Below are 19,333 nucleotides of genomic sequence, written 5' to 3' on the forward strand. Positions count from 1 at the left end.
GTGGCTGGGTCAAGTGGCGACAGCAGACAGGAGGAGGTTGAAGTGGTTTCGGGTCCTTGCTGGCACATTCTTTACGGCTGGTGAAAGCAGTGCGGATGAGTGAGAGTGGCTGAGTGGCTGCCGAGAAAGGAAGTGTTCGCAAATCAAAAGCCGGAGTCGGACGCAGCGAGACGATCGGTTTTGGAGATCGGGCGCTGCTTGCCCAGGCGATTGCCACGTGCTGGGCCTTGGGTGAGCTGACGCGTCCCACCCAGAGCCTCTATATAAGCAGGGCCCCCCCTTGTCTTGACTCGCCTCTCCTTCACAACACACCCGCCCTGCACTCGCCGCCCTACCTTTCCTCTCGGACGTCGAGCCTCACACCTTCCCGTCTCTCCCCACACTGCGAGTACGTCCATTCTGCGCAGATTGTGTGGTCCGATGCTAATGAGCCCTGGACACAGCTTTTACCTCGCACACGACATACCCTGCCACAATGCCGTCCAAGAAGCGCTGCCAGTTCGAGTCCGAGACTCGTTGCAACCAGGCTGCACTCCGTCTCGTGGGCCAGTGCCCACACTGCCGTGCAGAGTTCTGCGGCACGGTACGTCCCTCGTTTGTCGAAGTGTGGCGCCCCTGCTAAGTCTCATTTTACAGCACCGTATGCCAGAACACCACAACTGCCAGAACTTGGAAAGCTGTCGGCAGCAAGCGTTCGAAAAGAACAAGGCAAAGCTCGAAAGCGAGCGCACGGTCGCATCCAAGATGGCTATGGCGTGACCAGTCACCCCCTCTCGTCTCCAGCTTCTCGATCCTCCCATGCCCGGTCCCCTTCCCCATCTACTTCCCACACGTTTCCCATCTTCCCTTCCCTCATAATGCTGGGAGGCCGGTCATTCGCCCTGCCATTGCGGGCCTCACTTCATCCTCGCTGCTTTCACGATCTACCACGGACATTAATGCATGATCTTATACCACATCCCTACGTGCACCCTGCTCTCACTGCCATTGATCCTCCTTAGTTGCGTCTTTTGGTGTTCATGGTGCGCATTAACGTATTCTCGCCCTACTGTACGGTACTACTAGAATAACATTTCTCTTACGTATAATCTCACACGGTGTGAAGCGGGTGTACCCGGTGCTAATGGAGGGCCTGGCTCAAGGCGCAGATCCTCCTGACATACGTTACTGGTTGCATACAAGTCTCAGTGCCCTAGAGAATGTGGGCTCCGACGATGCGCTGAGCCTCGCACCTCATCCGCGCGAATCATACTCGACCTTGTGCTTGTATCTTGCGGCCTTTGGCTGGAATTCGGCTTTGTCAGCGCCAGCGAATACAAATATGCTCGGGTTGCAACGCGGCGTCGCCAGAGTGCTCGACTTCAGGCTCAGCGGCAAGTTTGGCTCGTGGGGTCCGGTGGATCTTGAGCGAAAGACCGCATCGCCTCCGCTGTCCAGGGCCGACATATGCGTATATGCGGCTGCAACCGAGGTGGATGAATGGGACATGTCCTGATGGAGCATCGATCTTGCGCCGTAACGCCTCGACCAGCGACGGATTCTGGAGTGCTCTTCGACACAGCGGGTCCTCGTAATAAAAGGGACTGTCCCCCCGCTTGCCCAGTCCTTTCCCCACATACACTACATAGCCCAAACACGTCAGACTCTACCACGGAGGCCGTTGCAGTTACTTTCCTGGACAGAGTGAGTCCCGGTGCAATCACATGCAGCACGGCACCGCTCACCATACGTTTGCTGCAGCCTCGGAGCAGTATATAATACCCTCGGTGCGTACTATGTTTCGTGTTGCGCACAAATAAGGCTATCGCTCACCTCTATCATTCCTATACTCTTCGGACACTACCATCTATAAAATCATCGCTGCATCTCCCCTGCCGTGAAACACGGCATCTCACCCCCGCTCAACCTACACGATGGCCAACAGAGTCAAGCAAGTCGCAGATCACCTGTTAGGTTCTCCGAGTAGAGCAAAGATGTCCGCAGACGGAAGCGTACACGCAGGTGCGTAGCTGAATCGCTTCACGGCCAATAGCATCATGGACATTTCCGCATAGAATCTTGGGACCAGGTCCCTCTCGCCCCTCCCGACAGGTACGTGCATGCGTATGCTCATATGCTGCACTTGCACTGAAGCACTCTAGCATCTTCAAGTTGACTGCTGGCTACAAGGAAGATTCCTTCCCCCAGAAGATCAACCTCGGTGTCGGCGCGTACAGAGATGATAATAGCAAGCCCTGGGTGTTGCCCGTGGTGAAGAAGGTAGACTTTCTGCGCCCACCCCAGCGTCTTCCCCGCTTGACTGATGCGACATATGTTACGTTAGGCGACACAAATTCTGCTGGAAGATCCGAACCTCGACCACGAGTATCTTCCTATCACTGGATTGCCTGCTTTCACTTCGGCCGCGGCGAAGCTCGTTCTTGGGGCAGATTCCCCAGCCATTGCCTCAGGCCGAGTTTGCAGTGTCCAGACTATATCAGGAACTGGTGCGAACCATCTCGGCGCGCTGTTCTTGAGCCGATACTACGAATTCAACGGCGACAAGAAGGTCTACTTAAGCGACCCTACCTGGGGTACGCTAGCTCCATTTGTGCCACTCTTCTTGTGTGAAGCTAATGCCGCTCGGCAGTCAATCACTTCGCCATCTTCAGGAATGTCGGAATAGAGCCTCTCACATACCCGTATTACGACCCGAAAATTATCGGGCTTGCATTCGAACAGCTGTTGAACACTCTCAAAACTCTTCCGCCTCGGTCGGCCGTTCTCCTGCATGCATGCGCCCACAATCCCACCGGAGTTGATCCAACCCGCGAGCAGTGGAGCCAGATCTGCGACGTGTTCTTGGAGAAAGGACATTATGCGTTCTTTGACTCCGCCTATCAAGGGTTCGCGAGCGGGGACTTGGACAACGACGCCTGGGCAGTGCGCGAGTTCGTCAAGCGTGAAGTTCCCCTATTGGTGTGCCAGGTGGGTCACAGCATTCCCGCCTGTGCAACATGATATTAATCAAGTCCATCACATTAGAGTTTCGCAAAGAACGCTGGGCTGTATGGAGAGCGTGTCGGTGCCCTGCATATCGTGGCTCCGACCCAAGAAGCCGCGGCGCGCGTCAAGAGTCAGCTTTCCGTCCTCGCGCGGAGCGAGATCAGCAACCCTCCCGCGTATGGTGCCCGTGTTGTACGTCTGCGCTACTTTCTGGCAATCTCTTAGTACTCAATTACCCTGTCCCCGTTCATCTCGCGACGCATAATCCTCGTCTCATGCTGCAGGTATCACTGATCCTCGACAACCCCGAGCTGTTCGAAGAGTGGAAGCGCGACATCAAGACGATGGCAGGACGGATCATTGAAATGCGGAAAGAGCTGTACAGGCTCCTGACGGAGGAATTCAAGACGCCTGGCAATTGGGATCACATCGTCGGTCAGATAGGCATGTTCAGGTAAGTCTGACGTTTCTGTCACGTACGGAGCGTGTGTGCGGGGAGTGTGCCGTGCGGCTAGGCGGAACAGCAGCATGGCTTCCGTCTGAGATGGGTGTTCGCGCGCAGCTTCGTGCGCTTGTGTTGGGGAATCATGAGCTGGCGGTCTTGCTAGTCCGGGGCATATTGCCCTAGTATAGACCCTACAGCCGCGGGAGTGCGCTGCGGTTTACATATTCGCATGACGACAAGCGCACGCTTGGTTGCGAGTATGTCTAATCAGCATGATTTTCCGGGGTCACATGTGAAGGGAGGCCTGGGTCTAGCCTTGTAATAGGCTTTCTTTCCACTCCTCTTGCTCCTCTGCCATCTTCTCCTTTCTGCGCTGTCGAACTGTCGCCGACTAACGCTGACGTTCTGTAAATTTTGCAGTTTTACAGGTATCAGGCCAGAGCAGAGCCAAGCGCTCACGGAGAAGGCGCACGTTTACCTGACGCAGAACGGGCGTATCTCGATGGCCGGGCTGAACACCCACAACATTCGGTACTTTGCGGAAAAGCTGGACAAGGTCGTCCGCGGGGAGCTGTGAGCAGGAGGCCACCCGGAGGACGGTAGAAACAATTATGAACTAAATATTAGGTGTATGTAACGTTGTCGGATGATGTAAAACAGACGCGACAGCTGGCCAGGGACTGCGCGTGGGAACTGTGACGTCATATGTGGGGGAAATGCTTTAACGGGAATGCCGAGGTCGCCGGGTGAATGTTATTGGCTGCTCGGCAGAAGCCGGTGCTGCCATGTTCCGGATTTAGGAGGTGTATCGGATGACGTCGTGTTGTTTTGAGTGTTGAGTTGTGCGCATCATTCCTAATCTCAGAAAAACAAGTCCCTCGCCTGTTCCCGCCCGACGACAAGTTTCTCTTCTAGTCTCGTCCCCCGCCGTCCCGCCCCTCCGCCCGCCGCTTGAACCCCGCCTCGGAGGTCCGCCGCCGCTCCCTGCAGACCTCCCACAGTCCTGCTCACCGTTCTCCACATCGCCGAGCACGCCTGCCGCACTCCACCGCTCCGGACGGCACGCTGCACGACCTACACTCGTGTCTCCTCGCCTTTTCCGTCTCTCAGACGCAGCACTAGCTCCAGGTTCAGGGCCTCGCGGCTTCGCGTCTTCTCCTCTCCCTCGTTCCTACACCTACCCGTCGGCCATCTCACCCGTAATCCACAGACTTTATGAGTTCTGTCTCCAGGCCGCACCGAACAGCATTTGCGCTACCTCCTCGCCGCGTCCGTGTTGTCTTGCGTCATAAGTAAACCCTGAACGTACCAGAACCCTAGCTGCCCTCGTGGCCAACCTAGAACAACTGCCGTTCTCGTCTCATCTCTCTCTTTCCTGTCTTCTGATACCGCCGCCGTCCACAGAGTACGTCCCCGCCTCGATTGTCGTTGATTTAACTCACTTTCAGCCGTTCGCACGGACGTCGTGCAGCGTTACATGGGAATCATTCTCTCACTTTTATTCCCTCGGCACTACATGTTTGCGGAACAATCCGTACTCTCTTCTCCCTCGTCTACTACATCCTCCAGTCCCGCAACCACCTTAGGCCCTGACCAGACGCCTCCTACAAGCCCCCTACGGCCCAGTCACCGGTCGCCTACCATTACTGAATCAAGGCGCTCAGACGCACAGTTGTATGTGCCGCACGCGGTAGGCTTAGGTTTGGTTGGGCCTCGTGCACATAGAGGTTCCATGTCGCCTTTCGTCCTGGACGCGGGCGCAATAGCGCAAGCTAAGTCGCCTCCCGTTGTGCAAGCGAGTTCTTTCGAGGAGGAGGGGTCAGCACCGCTCCAGCCGCCACAAGAGCAGCACCCGAACCAATTCGACGATTCAGCATCGATGTCACCGTCGTCGCCGTCTCTAACCTCAGCGCAAGCGTCCGCTGCGAACTCCATGTATTTCCGGCCATCTACGAGCTCTATTGTGCAGCGCCCGTCTAGCCCCGGAGCCAGCACCTCAGAATTCGACATCGCGATTCCTGCTGCTCACTATGCTGACATCTCCTTTGTAACCGCCGGGACTGCGATGTCGCCCCCGGCGTCAGGTTCTTCATTGCCGACTCATCATCCGGAAACATCGTCCGATCCGATACTGGGCGGCGGCTCATCGCTAGACCTTGTGCAGGAAGTGCCCCTTCCTCCTGCGGGCGTTGGGGAAGGGAGCCTCGACGTGGACTTCACAGAATTCGACTCCGAGGGTCTGAGCGCTCTCGAGAAAATCTATCTCTTCTCGCGCAGCCGAGCAGGCTTCCAGCGCATTTTCATCGCTCATGCTCTACCTAGCTTCCTGAGTCATCGGCGGGAAAGTCTCTATAGTCAAACAGAGCAGAACGAAGACAGTCCTGCGACGGATGAGATAACGCCCGCCGAGGCTGTCGAGTATGTTTTGCCGTTGCTTAATAGCCTCGCCACGGATGAAGGTACGCAAATTTTCTGCTGGATAATCTTACACAGATTCTCACCATTGTGGATTTTTTGTCATTTCCGGAACAAACGTCTGTCTTCACTTTCGACCCGCCTATCATGTGTCCTCGGCCGTCACATCATGTCATTGCTTTCGGTTCTTTTTCCGCGCTCTTCCATTAACGCCGATTGGCCCATCAAATTGGTTAATGTGCCACTGGAACCTCACCAGACGAAGCGGTCAAAGAGGCTCTCGCCGCCGAACTCGTGCCAATTATATGGTGGTTCATCACACACTGCCAGCTCGTCGAAGAGGACGATGCTGAAATGGACCAGTCGACGCAGTTGGCGGATGAGCCTACGCGGATAGCTGTGCAATCGTTCACACCGATTTTGGGCACCCTTCTACTGAGTCCGAACGGACTGGTTGGTGGACCAGCCAGATTTGCAGTTGTGGAGCTTTTGAATCGGGTCAAACGAGCGGACGCGAAGGACCGTCGTGAATCCCAGAGGCCCGAGCAAAGCGCTTCGGGCTCGGGCAGCGTTTCAAGCGAGCAACGAGAAGGCAGGGCCGATGTGACGATAGAGTCGGGTCAGGACTCAGACGAGGAGGACGGCTACTCACCAACTGGCCTTTTCGGCTCGCTGGAACGACTACTGTTCGAACGCGAAATACTGCAGCAAGTCGTGATCGGGATGGGGCGCCTGGATCTTCCAGACGAGCATGCCCAGTCCGTAGCGCAAGCCGGCGAGATAGTGCACACTTCCAACATACCAACACCCGTATCGACAGCTCATGTGCATCATGCGCAAGGCGACGAAGCATCCTACTTTCCTGCTGTAAACCCGAGACAAAGTAATCTTCCAGTAGGGAACAGTTCGACACCTTCAGCGACGGCGCAGCAACTGGAATCGCCACCTTCTCTGTCTCAGCCCTCGAGTCCTTGGTCTTCCGATGACGCTTCTCCATCCTCGATACATTCCATCTCCTCCCTGAGCTCCGCGGACTACTCACCGTCCTCGATAAACTCCGGGTCTATTTCCTCTTCCCAAGCTCCTATCACACCACCCAACTCTGTACAGGACACCCTGCTTGCCTCCGAGGATGCGAAGGTCCATCATTCTTCACATCTAGCCTCTCCACCGCTTGTAAAAAACGATGATCTGCGAACACCTGAAGTCTGGGACTTTGCACACAGCGCTAGCATTCTCGGCCCACGCCCTCAGAGTCCCCATGTTGTAGGCTCTCCGCCTTATACTCTTCATTCGCTCAGCCCCCGTCCGCCCAGCCCCCCTCTATCCACCCCCCGCCCTCCTGGTCCTCGACCATCGAGCCCAACGTTACCAGATAAGATGTCACACGCACCAGTGCAATCCTCTGTTGTAGAACCAGGGTTTATACCAGTAGAACTTCACCCTCCATTCATACCCGACATGGCATCGACAAATTCTGTATTCGCATCAGGGCTGGCGTACCACACATCCCATGAGAATACTGACATATCTGCCCTTCAGCAGCTCGAGGAGGACGACGAGACGATTGATGAAGCTCAGCTTAGCGAGGAGGCATCTGTGGGGAGACTGTCGAGCATGAGTTTGATGGCCGCGGTGACCGCAAGCGGTGAGTCTTATTTCTTTGGTTTCCCCATATCGGGCATACGTCCAGGTGGCGTGGAAGCTATATCGCCAGCTCCACTCGGTTCCTCACGTTTCGACGGCCCTGCGCCACAGTAAATCTGATTGCATGTCCGGCTGACTCAACTTATCTTCCCAGGCTCTATCGATGAGGAGACGAAAGCCGTTTTTGTCGCGGAAGTCGAACGTGTGGGTCGAGACCCCGTTTATTGGGTACGCAGGGAGGCGAGTTTTGCAGTGGGGGCGCTCGCCAAAGTGGTCCCGCAGGAAGTCGTGCTGATATCTCTGGTCCGTTAAATTTTCTCAATTGGATCATCGCCACCACTGCTGACAATGTGACTCACAGCTCCCCCTTATCGAGTCATTCTATCGCGATTCTTCGTGGCATGTTCGCCACTCTGCGCTCTTCGCGCTCCCAGCTATCCTTTCGCGTCTCCCACCGCAGCAGCGACGATCTCTCGCACTCGATGTTATCCTTACACTCGCCCGCGACGAGTTGCGGACGGTGCGGACGGGTGTGCTTGAGGCTCTTGCCGAAGTTATGTACACATTCCACGAAGACGCAGACGGCCCCCCAGACAAGCTCTTACGGCTCTTTCTCGGCGTCCGAGAGCCCGACGATCCGCGGCTTGCGAGGCAGAAGGTTGAGGAGTCATCTCCATCGTCTCCACCCGCTACGCCGATGAGCTGGAGTGAGTTTGTCTCATCCATGTCAGCCGGCTCACAACAGTCGCAAGATTACGACATCTACGAGGACCCGTCCCGGCCGCTTGTCTGTGCGTTCAACTACCCAGCCGTCGCCCTCACCCTCGGTCGCGAGCGATGGCACGAAATCCGCGAGCTATACCTCACGTTGTCGCAAAACCCATCCCTCAAAGTCCGGCGCACGCTCGCCGCATCGCTAGGCGAGATGGCGAAGATCGTTGGCGCTAAGCACGCGAAGCAGGATTTGTTGCACGTCTGGCGATCCAGCGCACGCTCTGAAGAAGGCGAGATCCGGTTGAAGGCTCTCGAATGTCTAGAGACCTTCGTTCCTGCTCTTGAGGAAGCCGAACGCGCCGAACTCCTCAGAGACTTGAACGGCGAGGTTTGGACGCGGCTCAGAGGCTGGAGGGAGAGGGAGGCAGTGATAAAAGCGTTGGGGGGTTGGGCGTCAATCAGCGCCATAGACGAGAATGTGCTCCGGGGGCTCTTGCGGAAAGGACTGCAAGACCCTGTCGCATCAGTCCGTGAGGAGGCGGTTCATGCGGTAAGTCGCTTTCCGCAGGTTCTCAACGATATGCTGACTGCGAATAGCTGGCTGCAATGGTGTCTGCTTGGGCGAATCGGTCACAGAGTCTTGAGCGGCTCTGGGACCTGCTACGAACCCTCGCCATCTCCAACTCCTACCGATACCGTATGGTCTTCCTCTCCTGCTTCCAGACGATCCTGTTGGCCACAAAGGACGTCGGTCTGGTTTCCAATGTGTTCGTAAAAACCTTGGAGTCGCTGAGCTGCGATCCGATTGTGGACGTACGCATCAGACTGGCTAGGTTCCTGGGAACTCTCCTAGGTGAGCATTCGTGCAGTCACAGCATTCAAGCGATGCTCAAAGTATCTTGATAGAGAGCTTCCCTGGTATACCTGAAGCGACATCCCAGGCCATGAGAGAAATCGCAAAGCGCCTCGCAGAAGATTCTTCTCATGATGTAAAAGCCTTCGCTCGGTCGCTGCTTGCAGGCTGGTCTTCCCAAAATCCTCGTAAGCGCGAAACGGCCGAAGCTACCAAATCTGCACATATATTCTCACGGCCACCTCCGCTAGCTCCAAGTTGATACGCTATCGGCGTATCCAGCTTGAGCTCCTGTAAGGGCGAGTTACAGTGCCCTTCCGCCCAGCACTTCCTTGTCTAAATGAGACGAATCCCCCCTACACATTGGCTCAGCAACTTTGAATAGTGGGGATTTCGTCCAGGAGGTATTGTTGGTGCCGCCACATGAGCTGCAATGGAGCCACCGCCATTGGAATTCCACGCTCCCGTCTTGCAGCTTGGATGTAATGAGAGTATTTGCCATCGTATCATCACTGTTATCATCGGTCGGATTATTGTAGTCTCTGACTCTTATTTTGCTGTAGCTTTCCTTTCGTCTCACCTACACATCGTCGTCTTGCTCATTGACTTCCAGCATTCTCGCGTTTGTAAATTATCCGTCACGATAAGTCTTGTTACACGTCGCTTAGTTATAGCGCTCCGATGTTATTCTTGCATTATCTCTACCTAGTCCTGTATCTAATAGATCACATACTAGATTTCGCTGCTTCCAGGCTGCTAACCATCACCTCCCGCCCGCGGCGGGCGCACTTGAACCCGCTCAATACGACGCTTGCTGTATAAGGCAGCTACTTGGGCGTAACCGCGTGTCGGAGCAACAATAAGAGCAGGCGCCCTGCTCTCTTTGTCCCCGAACGCGACAACAGTCGTCCACTCAGCGCCACGGACAATGGGCTAAAGGCGTGGCCGCGCAGAAGCTGTCTCCCTCCTGGCGACTCGCCGTTTATGAAGCCAGCTTCTGCTCTCCCACCTCTCTCCCATCCCCCCACCTTCCTTCTCCTATTTTTGCAGCCTCGGCTCTGGCAGTCGTTTGGTCTGTAGTCCCTCGTTTGTAGGACATTGTTTGAGCCTCGAAGCCCGGAAGAACTTTATGATCGCATGAAAGATCTCGACTCATGGATCTAGGACCAAGTTTCAGGAAATTCAGGACTGCTGCTTTCTGTGAGCACAGCGCATTCATCTGTCTAGACCGGTCGCTCACAGGCACGCGTTCTGCACAGCATGCATAACGTTGATCAGCCTGGTATGGACAGTGCTGGCCACCGTTGTTCTCTATATGCACTGGGGTGATGGGGGTAGCACCCAAAGTGAGTGCCGAGACGATCTCTGCATGCATGTGTCGCTCAGTTGCGAATCCCACGCTTGCCCTCAGCATCGTTGATTGTGATCATTCTCTGCGTAAATGTTATCTCCGCCGTAATGCTCCCCGCTTTGTGAGTCGTCTTCCCGTGGTTTGGCGCATCGTGTTTCTGACGGCGAGGCGAAGGCTATTGGTAGAATTTCGGGTTTGGCTGGACGCTGCAAGAATGGCCTGTCTCATTGTGGCTCAACTTTGTGCGTAAAACTGTCATTGTGCAGAGAACCGCAGCTCACTTGAGGATGAAACTAGTCGCTGCGGTCGAGTTCACGTTATGGGCCGTAAAGTATCAGTGTCCGACGACCGGTACGCTCTGACAATTTCAGGGTTGCAAGCCCGAAGCTGACAAGGTGGAATTCTCAGATGATGGTATCTGCAGCCTCATGAATGTTTACGTCTTATTGGCTTCCTGGGTTATACCACTTCTTCGTATGTGAATCTGAAGGACGTTGTCTCGGCATCACGCTGATCGCGTCTCTGCAGTTTTAATATATACCGCCGGCCTCAGCGTCGTGGTGTGGCGACGGTCGCCACCCTCCCCGCCCTCTCCAGACACCGCACTAAGCAGTGATATTGAAAGCGCAACGACGCCAAGGCGCGCCGAGCTACCTATTATGCAACTTCCTGAAAGTCCAGTATCAATATCCACGCCGAGGCACCCATCCGCCAGATTTTCACGACCCCCTTGGGTCGGACCCAAGCCCCCTCCACCCCCGCCTCCGCTTCCAAGAGGCCTTGATGAAAATGATGATAACGCGGACGCCACGTCCAAGAAACGCAGATCGACTCGTTCCTCTGCCCGACTTTCAAAGCCTTTGCCATCAAAATACTTTTCTTAAACTGGTTCTCATGCAACTCAACACGTCTTGATCGAAATCTGTACGCATATGTATCTCTGTAGACTGTGCTCCGAATCGTCGCTGTGTGTTGCTATCGCATCTGCTTGTACGCTATGATTAGATTCTTGCTTATACGATTCTTGTTGTCGGTCTTGACACATCGCCGCGGAGCACTGCTTTTATGGCATGTATTGACCGTTCGCATATGCGCGGCTATTTTCAGTATATTCGGCTCCCGACCTTCGCGAACTCGAGTCTTTCTCCCGCATCCACCACTATATCCCATGGTTCTTCGCCATTCTCGTTCTCGTTAGCAGCCTTGCATTGAACGAATACGGTACTCCACGTCACCGCCACTCGTTACCTACGTACTACGCCTCATCGACACGCTTGATCTCATGATGACTTCTTGGGATACCAATCGAGTGAAGGTTGAACTCTTCATTGTATTATAGTTGCTACCGTCCCTGATCCCGCCTATAGAACCAACTTAGGCTTACATCCCAACGATTGGGGCAGATACAGGACAAACTAGACTCTCAGGGTCAGATTACCCGAAGAGACATTGCCATCCTACTCTCGCAAGGCAACGTCGCGCTGGCCCGCGCGAAGGCCCAGAAGTGCATACACGATGACATATACAACGACCTACTTCAAACGTTGGAGATGCTCGTGGGGATAGTGCTTGCGCACGTGGGGGATCTGGAACGCAGGTGTGTAGTGGGCTTCTTCGCCTGTGGGTTCGTGTTGAAGACGTCCTTACATGCAGTGTACCGCTAAGCCCTATTGTTATTGAAGCAGCCTCTAGCATCATATATGCTGCTCCTAACGTTGGATCCAAGGGTGTGTGAGTTGCATGTGTTCTGTGGTACGCAACTAACGTTTGGTGTGGCGGGGTGTCAGATCTGCAGGTCGTGCGAGATCTCTTGGTGCTGCGGCTTGGCCCCGACTTTGCCCGTTCAGCCGCAGGCAATCATGATAATTATGTCTCGAAACGAGTGCGTGCGTACGAAGTGAGATTTGGACTATTTATAAGTGTGTCATTTAGGTCGTTCGGGACTTGTCTTCGCAGCCCCCATCCGCTAGCATGCTCGACCATTTCCTCCGTAGTGTAGCGAAAGCGAACGGGGTGCAGTGGAACCCTGACATCGAATCACATCAGAAGTTCGTAGTTCTGTCACCTCTATGTACTGGGTAGGAGCTCATGCGGAGGCTGCATAGAGTCGATATTATATCCGGGATGCTCGATGCAGCCTCAATACCCTCTATCGACATACACCAGCTGCAAACCCTCTGTTCTCACGGTACAATATCAATATCTCTTCGCATAGCGTTCGCGATCGCTAACACAAGCGTTCAGGCCTTCCAGAATACCCGCCGTGGCTGCGACCGAAAGTTTGGAGGTAATAAACCCAATAGCCCTCAGTTTCAAATCTTACGTATGCTTCTCAGATTGCTTCTTGGGACTCTTCCTCCGCAGAAGGCTCGCTGGCAGAGTGACTCCGGCAAGCAAAGGGAGAATTACTACGTAAGCTAGGATCCCCGTACCTTACATCAATGCATTCACATGTCTTCAGGACCTTGTTCGCCAGCTACTAGAACCTTTTAACAACCTCCCACCTCCCACTAACCCTCTTTCACCCTTGGATGTTTGCTTGGTCGAGGTTCGGAAGGAATTGTCCCGAGCCCCCCGTGCGCTCTATGCCAACCTCGAAGAGGAGCCTGAGGACTTGGATCAGTGCCCTTTGGGTGACAGCTCCTTAGAGGACATTAAGATCGCTTGCGCAAAGGCCCTCGATAGCCGATTACAGCAAATTCGCGACGCGTCGAAAAGTAGCGTGTCTACGCCTACAGAAGAGACTCCAGAGATACAGATTGAGTCGACGCCCGAGATTCGACTCGAGGACATGGGAGATATGGACGTAGGCCAGCAGTCTGAGCAGGGGGCAGAGGACCTAGACGACAACGCATCGGAGGCACGTCTCGGCGCAGCGAGCATCGGGACTCCTGAAATCTCGCTTTCTACTCCGGATTCGCCGACGTCCACACACTCGGGCGCACCGACAACTTTAGTCAAGTCTAGGCCTTATAGCGCCACCGGAGCCCATCCCAAGCACGAAACCGCTCTCATTCGTCTTCTCTACATACATTTCTCTCTGAACCCTGCACACCGAGCACCACAAACAGCCTCTCTACTGGTACCGCTGTATTCGGCGTTAGCGCAGGAGGTTGTTCCCGAAGATGCAGCTCATATTGAAGCGGATACTTTTTGGCTCCTAGAAACGTTCGTTGGCGAGTTCTCGGATCTGGATGAGCCGGAAAGCACAGAAATATGGCTGAAGAAGCTAGGAGAGAGGCTGACTTGGGCCGACGCAGAGCTTGCAGAAGACTTGGTAAGGGCACCAGCCGCTGTATGTCCTCGCATGACCTCACCGGCGGTGTCTAGCAAGCAAAAGGTCTCAATCCCTCATTACCACATTACACGTAGTCAGTTCACTTCACGCGTTGATCCATCATAGGAACTAACTTCATCTCTAGTCGGTGGTTGACGGCCTTGCTAACACATACCCTGCCATTACCGGCTGTGTTCATGACGTGGGATGCATTATTTGCTCGCCCGTCGAGAGAACGCGCATCGAACCCGAAGCTGGAATATTTAGTCGACATGTGTGCGAGTATGCTCATCAGCGCTCGAGGGTCATTATTCCGGTAATCGAATCTTCAATTCAACTTCGTCATCTTTACTAATAGGCTCGCAGGCTAGGTAAACGACCCGGCAAACCTCTGAATCTCTGGGAGGAGAGCTCTAGCGCGGTCATATCTGAGCTTCCGTCAGATCGGGAATTGGAGGAGGCTTTCATCCAGGGTATGGCTCTGTTGCAGAACTATCCTTTGGAGAACGTCGGCGGCATCGAGCGAGTACTTCAGCTGACCTTCGACCTCGCCGCGCAACGAGAGAAAGCAACCCAGGCGACATTTACACAGGCGGCCGCTGCTGGTCTCGGCGCGCGCCTGCGCAACACCGTCTGGAGAAATAATCCAGCACCTGTCTCCGTACCCGCAGAGGCACAGGCTCCTACTCTTTCAGCACAAACTCAGACCAACGCGGACGATGATAGCACGGACTCCGACTCTGATTCGACAGAAGACGAAGATGAGGGTGCTCAGATCGTGGAAGTCGCAAACGATACAAATCAGACATCGCTGACGTCTCGTCTTGCGTCCACGGTCTGGAAAGGCATCACCAACCAGTCTGCCATGGAGGCACCTCCCTCTCCGACTACACCTTCTCCACTACCGTCGCCTGTCGTGTCACCGAAGATGGAGCCCTCGAATCAACTAGCTCCTGAGCCCCATCCTGCCACAGCCGAGGCAGCTCCTGAGCCGTCCACATCGATTACCTCAAATATTTGGGGATACGCTGAGAAGCTCAGGGATTCCAATGCCGCTGCTACACTGGCTAAGGTCAGCACTAACTGGCGAGTGAAGGCTATGGATGCATGGAGTAACAGGGGGAGCATTGTCCCACCTCATACGGCACCGGCTGGTCAGCCATCTTCCTCGACCTTGTCGCCGTCCTGGGTGCCCAGTACACCTGGGTCCCACGAAGATTCAGATGTCCGAAGAAGCTCCTTGCCGCCAATGGGCAAGTTCGACGACTACGAGCCCCCAGAACGCCCTAAATTTTTTCGTCCCCCGAGGGATAGTGTGATCATGGATCCTCGACGTGACTCGTTGGCCTCCCCGACATCCTCAGAAATTTCGGTGCGTTCTGAAAGCGACCTGGACCATCTTAGGCGGTCTATAACGGCTCGCACGCCGAGCCCGCGCTCTGCTACATCTACAAGATCGGGTGGCCCGAGGCCTTTGATACTCAACTCAAACTCCCTCATTACGAACTCGCGATCGCCGACCATGTCTGCGAGCAGCATGGACTCGCACTTTGCCGACCAGGTCCGCGCCAAGCGGCCCTCTGTCACGCATAGGGCTTCACAGTCGTCCTTATCCTCGCTCTCACCGTCGGATCATCTGTCGTCGGGACGCATGCGCACTCCTGACTCGGGGAGCAGGGTTGTACCCATCAACCGAGCGCGTTCACCAGTCGCAATGGCGAAAGACAGGCGGCAAGGTTCAGTATCATCCGCTACCTCTAGTCCAAGAGGCACAACGCGACAGCTGCCATCTGACTACGGAATGGAAACACCTGAGCGCAAACCCATATGGAGGAGTGCCGATATCCGCGACTCTATTGGGTCCACTGCTTCTCTTACATCTGCATCTGTCCCAACAAGCCCTCCCAAACAGGCTACCAACGGTGAAGCTCGGGTTGAGCCATCAGAACGCCAACGCGGGTCTGTGGTGCTGGGCGAGTTCGGGGAACTGGAGCAGCCATTGCCTGTCGATGCTACACCCAAAATCTCACGCAGGACGAACTCATCTCTGTCGCGCCTCCAGATCGAGGACAGCTCTGATTCGTCTGTTGCAACGCAGCTGCCAGCCCGTAGCGCGCGGGTGAAGTCAAAACGTCTCCCTCCTCGGCTCCGCTCACGAGAGGCCAGCAAGGACGATACGGCGTACGTCGCGAGCCCAAACACCCTGGCCGCCACATGGCCAGATGACGGGGATGCTACAACCCCCAAAGCGAGCAATTTCGAGGTCGATGACTCGCCGTCAAAATCCCGGAAGGACTCTGGCGAGGGTCGTGTGCGCAAAATCTCCGCGGATAGCTATTCGAGGACGAGGAAGCTGTCAAATGAGGACAGACCGAGACGTGTGCGGGACAGTGCCGCAGTTGAAGGGGATGATGAGGGCTACGATGAGTTCCTCAGCGCGTACTCGGAGAGCGACGATGGTAGTGCAGTACGCTGAGCTGGACCGGTCAGACTATGCTTCATAATGCACCCTCATGTGCTCCCATACTCCGTAAATAAGTTTCTTAGATATCTAATCAGTAGGCCGCTGGGCAGTTGGTAAACCAGGAGTACGACCGAAAACATTTTCCTGTATCTCGTGGTATACTTCCAGCAAGACCGGGAAGTAAGGTAGAATGTTCTGCGGCAAGATGTCAGCAGAAGATAGGCGGAGCAGGTGTCCACAACGTACCTCGTAAGGGACATGTAAAGAGATGGTTCCATCTTGCAACTTCTCTATGGCCGCTAGATAATAGCGGACGTTCCATCCCCGTAGACCTTCGTTGATGACGACGTCTTGGAGGCGCATGAAGGGTATGAAACGACGCGACACGAATAACGGGTACCTGGGTAGCCCCCTGTGTGTCTCAAACTGAAGTCCAAAGGAGGGTATCAAGATGATGGATTCTACAGACGGTGTCAGCAACGGTGAAGATGAGCAAGCCTGGACATACCCCAAAGCACTTGGGTGGACCTAGAGCGTACATACAGCGCCACTAGCAAGACGGCCAGAGCACCATAAAGCCTGTTAGCAGTGAGCTAGGCTTAAAGTAAGTAACGATCAGTGGGCACACGGACAGCACACACACCTTGTGCCAAAATATAGCGATGAGAAGCGGGACGGCGGGATCGAGCCATGACCAGCCATAGGACTTCAACGCCCTCCCTGAACCATCACGCGCGATCCGCCAATTCTCGGCTCGGTATTCGGTGCAGCCTTGGTATTCGCGGATGGAGAACTCAGGATGGTCCAGCAGCGGTCGAGTATGCTGCATGCATAGAACAAGTTTGATGACGCTTCCGTCTCGCTCTCGTTCTCCTGAATACTGCCGTCATCCGCGTCCGACTCTGGCCGCTCAACTTACTGCCATGCCTTTGCTACCCACAGCCGGTGTATGCCATTATTCAGAAGAAACATAACTGGCTCCGATGCCCTTCGACTGAGATCGGAATGTCAGCCTCTAGGCCAACCGCTGCAGCTGTCTGAGTATGCTGCCTTCTGGTCTCGCTACCTCTCACAAAGGCCCATCTCCGGTATGCAGCTTCCTTCAGGAGGATTCGTTGCTTTGCTTCAGACTCTTCACTTGTCGCAAGGTCTGTATAAACCGACACCACCGGCTGGTCCCTCATCATACACGAGAACTCTGGCTGGCCCTAACTCGTATACGCCTTACGACTCTTCTGGAACAAACGATGCTTCTGGAGATGATAGATCCTCGCAGGTCTCTGGTGACTCTGACAATTCATGCGCCTGGCTGCCGTACGACTCTCCTGTGGAGAACCAAGACTTTGCTCCCTTCGACTCGGCAAAGGCAACCGTATACCGATATCGTCAGCAGCAGTCTGTTAACCTTGGCTCCTGGTAAGTGTCCGCCGTCATCGCCTACATTTTCTGGGGCTAATACGCCTATAGGTTTGTCCATGAAGCTTGGATGACGCCCTCACTATTCTCCTGTGCTGCTGACGACCAGGAGTCCGAGGTCGATATCGCACATGGCTGGGAATCTATCGCTGGGGCTCGCGCTGTTCTCGAGCGGCATTGGGATACCTTCGTCAACGATTCTGATTTTCAGTATCTGGCAAGCGTTGGTATCAACACTGTCCGACTCCCTATCGGTTACTGGAATCTAGGACCAGATTTCGTTCAAGGCACACCCTACGCCGACGTGGGAGACGTATACCGCAATTCGTGGCCAAGGATTGTGCGGACGATAAACATGGCGGCTGCGAATGGTATCGGCGTTCTCGTTGATCTACACGGTGCCCCAGGGAGCCAGAACGGTCAGCAACACTCGGGTATATCGGATGGCCAAACGAATCTCTTCGACAGTCCTACGTTCATCAACCAGACCTTGGCTGTGCTTACCTATCTCGTGCAACAACTGGCCTACGTCACGAATGTCGTTGGGATACAGATACTCAACGAACCGCAAAACGTGCCGTCTCTTTCAGATTTCTGTAAGATTCAGCTTCACTTTCACCTGGCTAAGTCTTATGGTCGCCTTTAGACGACCAAGCGATCGCTACCATGCGCCAGGTATACCCCGAAGCCAACGTGCCTCTATACCTTCACGACGGGTTCGATCTGGAGCGCTTCAGCAGCTATGTCGCCAACCGCAAAGACTTTGTCGTGCAAGATCACCATTCCTACTTCGTTTTTACACCCTCAGATGCGAGTGAGCCGGCATCGCAGCATACGTCGGATGTCCAGAACGGCATCGCGGACTCTCTTCGCCAGGCGTCGGTAGCCGAACACCGCAGCCTTGTTGTAGACGAGTTCTCCTGCGCTCTTACAGACGAGAGCTTGCAAGACGAAGCGGACCCCAACCAAGCTCGCATGGATTTCTGCACGGGACAGATCGAGATCTATGCTAATACCACGGCAGGATGGAGCTTTTGGGGTAAGCTCATTCCAGCTAGCCTCAGCCCCTGCTAACACTCTCATTAGCATATCGGAAGGAAGATTGTGCGGATGACCCAGGGTGGTGCTTTGGAGCTGCTGTTGGGAAGGCGCTTCCCTCCACCTTCTTCTCCTACGGTGTGCCCCCGGCCGACCCTGAGCCTGTCCAGCTGCCGGACATGTCAACGCTCAGCCAAGGCATGACTCCGCCTTCAGGTCAACCGGATCCATCTCCGACCAGCACCTCAGTTCAATACGAACCTTATGCACAAGGTGACACTTCTTCTCCACCCCCCGCGTTCCGAAGCACCCCTGGGTATCAGCAGAACCCTCCGGCAAATAGTGGGCCTTCGGACGCGTTGCAGCAGGCTTCTAAACTTCGAGGCTACAAGGATGGTTTCCTGACCGCAAGGATCCTTGCGCTGTACAACCTGTCGAAGCTAGGCTTTGTAGGACAGTATATCTTGGACAGCTTGGCGACTCTGGGACCTGACGTTGTCGCTCCTGGCACGGAGAGCTTCTATGAAGAAGGATTCCTTCAAGGCCTTGCCGACGGAGAGGCTGTAGTTGCCTCTGGGTTGGCTGCGTCGGGGTAGCGTAGCGACTTATGTGGGGGGATTAAGCGTGTATTGCTTGGACAATACATGTTTGCCATGCCAAAGGAGCATTGTCGCTTGACAAGCCTGCGGGCGGCCTTGAGGCTCTGTATCTAAATGGGCGCTTGTGAT

General features: G+C 54.8%; 5 protein-coding genes across 5 annotated transcripts; all 5 read left to right on the forward strand.

Moving 5' to 3' along the window:
- Positions 1 to 319: 319 nt before the first annotated feature.
- PHACADRAFT_256135 (uncharacterized protein) lies at positions 320 to 1,086 on the forward strand. Its single transcript, XM_007395747.1, has 3 exons — positions 320 to 388; positions 444 to 583; positions 637 to 1,086. The coding sequence occupies exons 2-3, from the start codon at positions 476 to 478 to the stop codon at positions 757 to 759; spliced, it is 231 nt and encodes a 76-aa protein (XP_007395809.1). The 5' UTR covers positions 320 to 388; positions 444 to 475; the 3' UTR covers positions 760 to 1,086.
- A 544-nt stretch (positions 1,087 to 1,630) lies between these two features.
- PHACADRAFT_256136 (uncharacterized protein) lies at positions 1,631 to 4,059 on the forward strand. The gene is made up of 10 exons (XM_007395748.1): positions 1,631 to 1,683; positions 1,741 to 1,766; positions 1,925 to 2,001; positions 2,055 to 2,091; positions 2,142 to 2,259; positions 2,324 to 2,573; positions 2,630 to 2,967; positions 3,025 to 3,177; positions 3,270 to 3,439; positions 3,851 to 4,059. Exons 3-10 carry the CDS (start codon positions 1,974 to 1,976, stop codon positions 4,005 to 4,007), a joined length of 1,251 nt encoding a protein of 416 aa, XP_007395810.1. The 5' UTR covers positions 1,631 to 1,683; positions 1,741 to 1,766; positions 1,925 to 1,973; the 3' UTR covers positions 4,008 to 4,059.
- Positions 4,060 to 4,320: 261 nt separating this feature from the next.
- Positions 4,321 to 10,903, forward strand: PHACADRAFT_184278 (uncharacterized protein). The gene is made up of 11 exons (XM_007395749.1): positions 4,321 to 5,889; positions 6,105 to 7,493; positions 7,647 to 7,795; positions 7,854 to 8,756; positions 8,804 to 9,059; positions 9,113 to 10,259; positions 10,319 to 10,405; positions 10,471 to 10,531; positions 10,585 to 10,652; positions 10,708 to 10,761; positions 10,819 to 10,903. Exons 1-6 carry the CDS (start codon positions 4,908 to 4,910, stop codon positions 9,319 to 9,321), a joined length of 3,888 nt encoding a protein of 1,295 aa, XP_007395811.1. The 5' UTR covers positions 4,321 to 4,907; the 3' UTR covers positions 9,322 to 10,259; positions 10,319 to 10,405; positions 10,471 to 10,531; positions 10,585 to 10,652; positions 10,708 to 10,761; positions 10,819 to 10,903.
- Positions 10,904 to 11,695: 792 nt separating this feature from the next.
- PHACADRAFT_209004 (uncharacterized protein) lies at positions 11,696 to 17,006 on the forward strand (the record flags this gene model as incomplete). The annotated part of the gene is made up of 15 exons (XM_007395750.1): positions 11,696 to 11,725; positions 11,778 to 12,007; positions 12,064 to 12,137; positions 12,198 to 12,292; positions 12,343 to 12,458; positions 12,516 to 12,598; positions 12,655 to 12,697; positions 12,747 to 12,822; positions 12,872 to 13,687; positions 13,741 to 13,781; positions 13,833 to 14,003; positions 14,054 to 16,346; positions 16,398 to 16,612; positions 16,660 to 16,744; positions 16,795 to 17,006. The coding sequence occupies 12 exons, from the start codon at positions 11,696 to 11,698 to the stop codon at positions 16,161 to 16,163; spliced, it is 3,885 nt and encodes a 1,294-aa protein (XP_007395812.1). The 3' UTR covers positions 16,164 to 16,346; positions 16,398 to 16,612; positions 16,660 to 16,744; positions 16,795 to 17,006.
- Positions 17,007 to 17,241: 235 nt separating this feature from the next.
- Positions 17,242 to 19,201, forward strand: PHACADRAFT_195521 (glycoside hydrolase family 5 protein; the record flags this gene model as incomplete). The annotated part of the gene is made up of 4 exons (XM_007395751.1): positions 17,242 to 17,567; positions 17,619 to 18,163; positions 18,214 to 18,606; positions 18,654 to 19,201. The coding sequence occupies 4 exons, from the start codon at positions 17,242 to 17,244 to the stop codon at positions 19,199 to 19,201; spliced, it is 1,812 nt and encodes a 603-aa protein (XP_007395813.1).
- Positions 19,202 to 19,333: the final 132 nt, after the last annotated feature.

Source organism: Phanerochaete carnosa, assembly GCF_000300595.1.
Source record: "Phanerochaete carnosa HHB-10118-sp unplaced genomic scaffold PHACAscaffold_5, whole genome shotgun sequence".
NCBI classification, from domain to species: Eukaryota; Fungi; Basidiomycota; class Agaricomycetes; order Polyporales; family Phanerochaetaceae; genus Phanerochaete; species Phanerochaete carnosa.